The 6,900-nt window shown below is 38.6% G+C and overlaps 1 protein-coding gene across 1 annotated transcript; it reads left to right on the plus strand.

Annotated features, from left to right (window-relative positions):
* Positions 1-520: 520 nt before the first annotated feature.
* On the plus strand, positions 521-6,390 carry LOC104273523 (translin-associated protein X-like; the record flags this gene model as incomplete). The annotated part of the gene is made up of 4 exons (XM_009868878.1): positions 521-551; positions 1,430-1,537; positions 4,523-4,637; positions 6,260-6,390. Coding segments are annotated over 4 exons (385 nt in total), but the record flags the coding sequence as incomplete, so codon positions are not given.
* Positions 6,391-6,900: the final 510 nt, after the last annotated feature.

A 6,900-nucleotide genomic window follows, 5' to 3' on the forward strand; every position in this document is an offset into this window, starting at 1 on the left:
GTGGGAGAGGCAGCTCTCGCCGTGCGGCGTGTGCCTTGGTTTAGCCCGGGCAGCCCCACAGACCTCCCTGCATCGCCAAAGTAAGAGTTGCAACAAGGAAGCTGGCTTTTTAATTTTTTAAAATTACTGCAGCCCGCGGTTTTCTGATACTCGAGTTGTTGGTTGTTCGGTGGAGCATCTCTTTCTTTCTTTCTTCCCCCTACACACTTCAGGAGGGCCAGGTTTTTTTCCTGTAGGTCATTATGCTCCCAACTTTTGGAATACCGAAAAGTGAGTTCAGCTCTCTGCACGATTTCAGGGGTTGTCTTTGTAATGTTTTCAGCTGCTACAGGAAAAACAAAACCCTCAACTCGTGTATAACAGAAAAGAAGGAAAAAATGATTTTCGGTTTCCTCTTTTAGAAAATAACTACACCCACTTCTGGTTTTGGTTTGGGATAATAAACAATTAAACGGAAACATTTTAAAATCCAAAGTTGGTCTGTAACTTTTAAGTAGCTTCCTTTTGTTCTTCTTTTAAGGAAATTGAGAGAATTCCACATGTTCTAAAAGGTATGCTTGTATGTAAGAGTTTGCCAGGTTTTTTGCCTCTGTTAGGAACATAGGGTGTACAGCTGTCAAAAAAAGGAGGTAATGAGAGGGAGGAATGGTTGATTATTGAGTGACACAATGAGTCAGTCCTAGGTAAAGGAAGGACAAAAGGAAGAGACAGTACAGAGTGTAAATCAGCGGTAAAACACAATCAAAGCCAAATGAGTTCTGGGTGAGGGTTTGAAAAGGGAGGCTAAGGAAGAGGCATGCAAGGCCAGTTGAAGGGAGTGGGTGAAAAGAGAAGAAGCTGGTTAATGAGCAGTGTGTAAGGACCTTAAGATGCTATGCTGCAGGAGCTAAACTTGCATACCTGGAAAATGGCAGTCTACATAAATTATGCTTTGCTACTTTTTCTGGTTACTGAAGACCCCTGACATAAGTAAATACAGTAATGAAAACTTTATAGACTTCTGTCATGCTGAATATTTAAAATAATTTCAAAAAAAAAAAAAGGAGAGGGGGAGAAAAGAATTTATAATCCTATAGGGTGCTGCTCACACAAGGATTTCCATACAGCCAGTCTCTTACAGAAGGGAAACATTAAAGGGTGCAAAGACCTTACTGAAGTCAAAAAAGGGCTTGGGATCCTACCACACTAATCCATTGAAATTGGTAGGATTTGTTTTCTAATTTTCACTAGGAATGTAGTGGAAAAAGTAGCGTGCTAATGTGAAGATGATGTCAGTTGGTAATAAGATTTGTCCAGGTAGGTTACTATGTCATGTAAAATACAGCTGCAGTCAAGAATGCTCTGACAACAGCATTCTGATGCTGTTGATACTCTAGCAAAGTCAGTTTATTTTTAAATAAAGTAATCTGTGTTTATCTTTAATTAATAGGATCAGGAGGGTTCAGAAAACGAAAGCATGACAATTTTCCACATGGTCAAAGAAGAGAGGAAAAAGAGAATGTTAATCCATCTTCAGCTTTGATGACATCTTTTAAATGTAAGTAAGCATTTAAATCTGAGTAAGCATTTGGAAAGCCAGTTTATAAAAATGTGTAGAAAATGCTAGGAAATTACTAGTATTTAGGGATGGAATAAACTAGTTTTCTTTTGGGGAGAAACTTGAAACTAGTTGAACTGATGCTTCACACATTCAGAGCTTGAGGTTTTGCTTTTTGTGCAATAAAAGTCCTGAGAGTGGGATTTGAGATAGCTTGACCTCCCTCATTACTTGCTCCCTTTTTCATCCTACCTGCTGTTCCCCCTCCCCACCTGGCTTGTGCTGAACATGATGCTAAGAAAACTGTAAAAAATGTTAGTCCTACAGAGATGTAATGCAAAATCTGAGCCATGGGGACAAGTGGAGAAGATGGCTGCCTTTGGGGAGGCTGAGAAGGTCCTTGGCTGTTGACCTTAGCTCTGGTGTGCAGATGACTAAGCTACTTTAATGTAAATCTGGATGCACTGATTTGTGAGTTGTTAGCTATTTATACATGTACTTTTTAAAAACAAGAGTTTAGCTAACTAATGTAGACGTTTATTTAAATTTGTATTTATGGAATTTTTCACAAAAGCAGATTTAAACTCTGGTACATGTAGTTGAACTTTTTCATTAGACAAGCCCTAATAAGGCAAAATTGTGCTTCAGAAATGAGAAGCGCTGACAGAAGAAGGAAGGAAATGTCATATGGAGAACAGATTAATTCTTGATCTAAAATTTTCCCTGTCCCACCTATTTTTTTATGAAGCCAAGGAGGATGAAGAAGTAGAAGCTGGGTGGCTGTTGAGTAGTGCAACTGTACTTTCAGCTATAATTTTTTACTCTCAGGCGTGTCAGGTTATCATAAAGTTGCCACTAATTCAAATTCAAAACAACACTTGTTTCCCTCCTTTCCCATGAGATCCAGTCAGCAGCGTTTGGTTAATTTCAGGAAGGATGCAAAGGACACTGTTTATTCAGCTTTCCAAAGATCCACTCTTTGTATTGCACTAGTGCTTATAAACCCCAGATGGAGACACTGGTGGTCTTTGTCTCCACGTCAGGCACAAGCATTAAGGAAAGGTGTGCTCCAGATGGCTTATGGTTGAGCAAGCTGTGTAAGGTGAACTGGACTCGCGCACCATTTCTATGTATATTTGCCTGAATCCAAAAATCTTAATGTGTGAAGTTAAACAGTTACACCCGTTTTCCTCTTTTTCATCTCTTTGGAAAAACGTTGCACTTGAGTAGACAGATCTGTTGGCACCATATATTTCCAAAAAATAACACTAAGAAATTTTCTTCTATAAAAATAATTTATCGAAACCCAAGGAGTATTCAGTTACACCTTTTTTTGCTCAATATATTTTAAATATGACAGCTTAGTGATGCAGAGACCAGATAGTATCTTGTTTTGAAAGGTTGAGGTTTATTAAGTGTCATTTTTAATGGTCTGATTCTGCACCACCAAAATCAATACTTAGTCTTTGCTTTCAGCAGTAGATTAAGTGTTGAAGTGGAATGGGTGGAGGAAATAGCTGCGAGGTCTCAAAGTGTTACCCTGAAGAATCTCCTGAGTTCTAATCCTATGCGATTTTGGGCAACAGTATGGTAGGTTTTCTTGCATCCTTTTAGGATAAAGATTACCGTTATCTGTCGCATGTTTTATTTAAAGGTCGCAAAACGCTTCCTAGTAGTCCTTAAGAGGTTTAAAATCTAATGTAAAAATTTAAAAGCCACAACTGTCCAGAAGAAATCAGGGGCATTGCTGATATTGTAGATCTTCAGAGTAATGAATTTCCTGGTGGGTGCAATCTGTAAATGGTCAGTGGAGATGTCACATATGGCATCCTATGAATGAAAATACCAATCACCCTCCCTTAAGTTCCTGTCACTATGATCTGAGGGAAAATTTCTTCTTGAAGATAATTGAGTGATAGACTTGACTTTCAGAATTTGGAAGAGACAGGTTAGTCAGATGTGTGAAACATTTAAAAGATCAGTAGGAGCATTTGTGACTTGATTCTTAGCGTTTCAGAAGACTGGGGAGAACAGAACAGAGGAACAACTACCAAGTTTTCATCAAGGGGATGGGAAATACAGTTGCTTCTGTAGCTTCATCTAAACTTTGCTTGCCAGCAAACTGCTGTGCTTTTCTAAAGGACACTCACTTGTCAGACTCTTTAAAAAAATACAAGTTCTTCATTTATTTTCACCATCTTGTCACACAGACACTTTAACACCTCAGACAGATATGCAGGAAATGTGTCATATTTCTTACAAGTATCTATCAGTGGTTTTTCTAGTGGAATAATGGCCTATAAAATGATAATGATATCTGTGAAACATTCATAACGTTTGACTGTGATAAACAGGTACACGTCCTCCCTTCTCTGTGTTCACTGCAGTTCGAGAGTAAGTCAGGAATCTTATTTTAAGTAACTGATCTCACTTTCCTTTAGTACTGCTCATTCTTAGGGATATTTACATATTTGACTTCTGGCCAAGTGTAGTTGGGTTGTGAAACTTTTATTTTTAATAAATGGTGCATTTTAAGAGTATATGTGCTTTAGGCAAATGCCTTTTTTGTTTGTTTATTTTAGAGACTGGCGAATCTTACTACTGATTGTAGGCGTTTATTTTTTAATTTATTTTGGGTGAAATTTTAAGTCAGTTTCCTGAAGAGCAATATTACAGGACAGATTCTACTAGACAAGTATTTTACCTTAAAACTGTTTGGGCTGCCTTAAAGCATTCTCAGGATTGATATGTATTTAAACCTGAGTTATTAAACCAAAGTAGTAGCAGTGATGAGTTTTGCACCTCTCGCGGGTGGTGGGCGGTGGTGGCATTGGCAGCTGTGCCCCACCTTGGGAAGAGGCACTCCAGTAAAAGGCGGATGAGGCTGAGGCCCATAAGCAGTGACTGTGGCACAGGCTCTCTGCTCTTCCCCTGTGCTGTGCTATGTGATAATCACACTTGTTGCTTTGATGGTTGACTCCGCAGCGTTTCAGCTGGAGCTTGACACCAGGCACGATAAATATGAACGGCTTGTGAAGCTCAGTCGTGACATAACCATTGAAAGCAAAAGAACGATATTTCTGCTCCACAGGTTTACCAGGTGAGTCGCATTGAACATGACATTATTCGTAGAAACCGAGAAGCTGCCTTGCAGTGATCTCTGTATTTGCGATTAATGGCTGCAATGTCCTGTTGAGAGGAATTTAATTAACTTCCCATAAACATCCTTTAGGGTGGATGTTATCTAATGAATGCGTATGCCGGTTCGAGGCTTAAAAGATGCTGGTTCAGGTTTCTGGGTTGGTTTTACTGATGTATTAAACAGGATGAGAGTAGCAGAGTGTAACAGCAGGGAGAGCTTTTTAGCTTTCCGCCAGCAGGGTGAGAAGAACGTGCCCCCTGCCTTCTGGTTAGTTGCCTCTGGAGTTACTTCACCGTTTTGTTTTTTGCAGCCTCACCCCATGTCATCAATGCAAAGAGGAGGTGACCTGGGTTCTGTTTCCTTCAATATGTGCTGCAACCTAAGAGGCTTTTGTGTGAAGTTTTGACCTTTTACATGTTTTCTGTTCTCACGAGCTTTCAAGCAATCTTTGGGAGCCACAGACAAACTAGAATAACAGGAAAATGTGAAGCTTTGTGTAGCCTGTTGTATAAAATACTTAATATATGTGCCAAACATTGGTCTTACGTGCTACAGTTATAACAGCTCTCCCTGTTCCTTATTTTTTGTTACCTATTAATGTATTTCTGCTGTAGTAGTAACTATTTATAGTTACCATAGTAGTAACAGTTATAAATAGGGATTATGAAGTTGCCCTCTCTTTAACTTGGTCCTCTTCTGCAAAGAGGCATTGTGATAATTCTAGTAACTGCTGCAGCCTTGACTGTAAATAGCTACTCCCACTGCAGGGGCTGGATATCTGGGAACTGGTAGAGGAAAGAACAACAACCAAAAACTCTCCACTCTGATATTTTTTTCTTCCTATTTTGTTAGACATTTCTGTTTTTGTAAGAGTGGAAGCTTTCTGTGGTGTATTTTTATTTCCTTCTCCTTTTCTTTTCGCTATTATTGTGACTTTACTTTCCGAAATCTCTTTGCTTTTGAATGTTTTCTTGGGACCAGTCTGTCAGTAATTCCTTAAATAGACTGTAAACTAATGTACTGTATAGATTATTTGGGCATAGGGAAGGGGTAAGTTTAGAGGAATTTAGATAAATTAAAATTTAAATGCCAAGTGTATATTGTGGTTGTGAATCGGATATTTCAGCTTTTCCTGAATAGCATAGTCCATAATGACTTCCTAAAAAAAGGTAAATAAATCACATGTAGAAGTAGAGCATGTGTTGTATTTTGCAATACTAAGGTATTGCAAAATAGTGATATTTTTAAGAGGTTGAAGGGCCCCTGCAAATCCTGCTAGTTTTCCGGAATACTTTTTTGAAGCCTTTTTACGTGTTTCTCATTGTTCTTACTTAAGCAATAATTAAATTTCTAGACTGAAATAAACATACTACCAGAACTAGGTTTGGCAGATTGATTATTGTCGTGGTAAGAATCTGCAGAAGGTATCAATGAAAATTAAACTGCTTCCAATATCAGCTTTACTTTTCCCTGAAGCCACTGAGAATGTATTGATTAGTAACAGAAAATGTGTAATAATTTTTTAACTGTTTGCTTGTGTTGTGAAAACTGCTCTTTCAGTTTCTTTTTTATGATCGTAGTGCTCCCAATGGGGAAGAAATCCTAAATGAATCTGAAGTCAAGCTAGATGCTGTCCGACGGAAGATTAAGCAGGTTGCTCAGGAACTCATTGGAGAAGACATGTATCAGTTCCACAGAGCTATATCTCCAGGTAAATTATTTTAAAATAGGGGAAGTATGCTGTTATTTTGCCCTAAGCTCAGTTTGTGTAGCAGCGGTTCCTCCTCATGCCTCAGGTCTGAATTTGTCATATTTCAATGGTTATAAATCAGGACTCACATTCATCTTTGCCATTAGCAAGTTAGCTCTGGTATTAGAGAGGCTGTTGCTCTAGAATCATCTTATCATTGCAGTTAAATGAAGATTTAAATGAGAGACTACAACTGGAAAAATTTGGACCTTGACCTAAACTCAGGTTGAGAGTAGTTCTAACAAATGTACTGGCTGCGCCTTTCTGACCAAGAAGAGTATTTGCAAGACACTCATTTACCCCGCCCAAAGCATTATAAATTCTGGGAGTGACTGTATTGTGAAGTGATCCCATTCTGAGCTGACAAAGTTCATGAATTAAAACCCTTAGATTACAATTTTCTTCTAAAGATTCAGAACTGCCTCTATGTTACAAGCATTAAATCAGAGTTTATATCTGTTTCAGTTGCGC

This window comes from Apaloderma vittatum, unplaced genomic scaffold (genome assembly GCF_000703405.1).
Source record: "Apaloderma vittatum isolate BGI_N311 unplaced genomic scaffold, ASM70340v1 scaffold25304, whole genome shotgun sequence".
Classification (NCBI taxonomy): Eukaryota; Metazoa; Chordata; class Aves; order Trogoniformes; family Trogonidae; genus Apaloderma; species Apaloderma vittatum.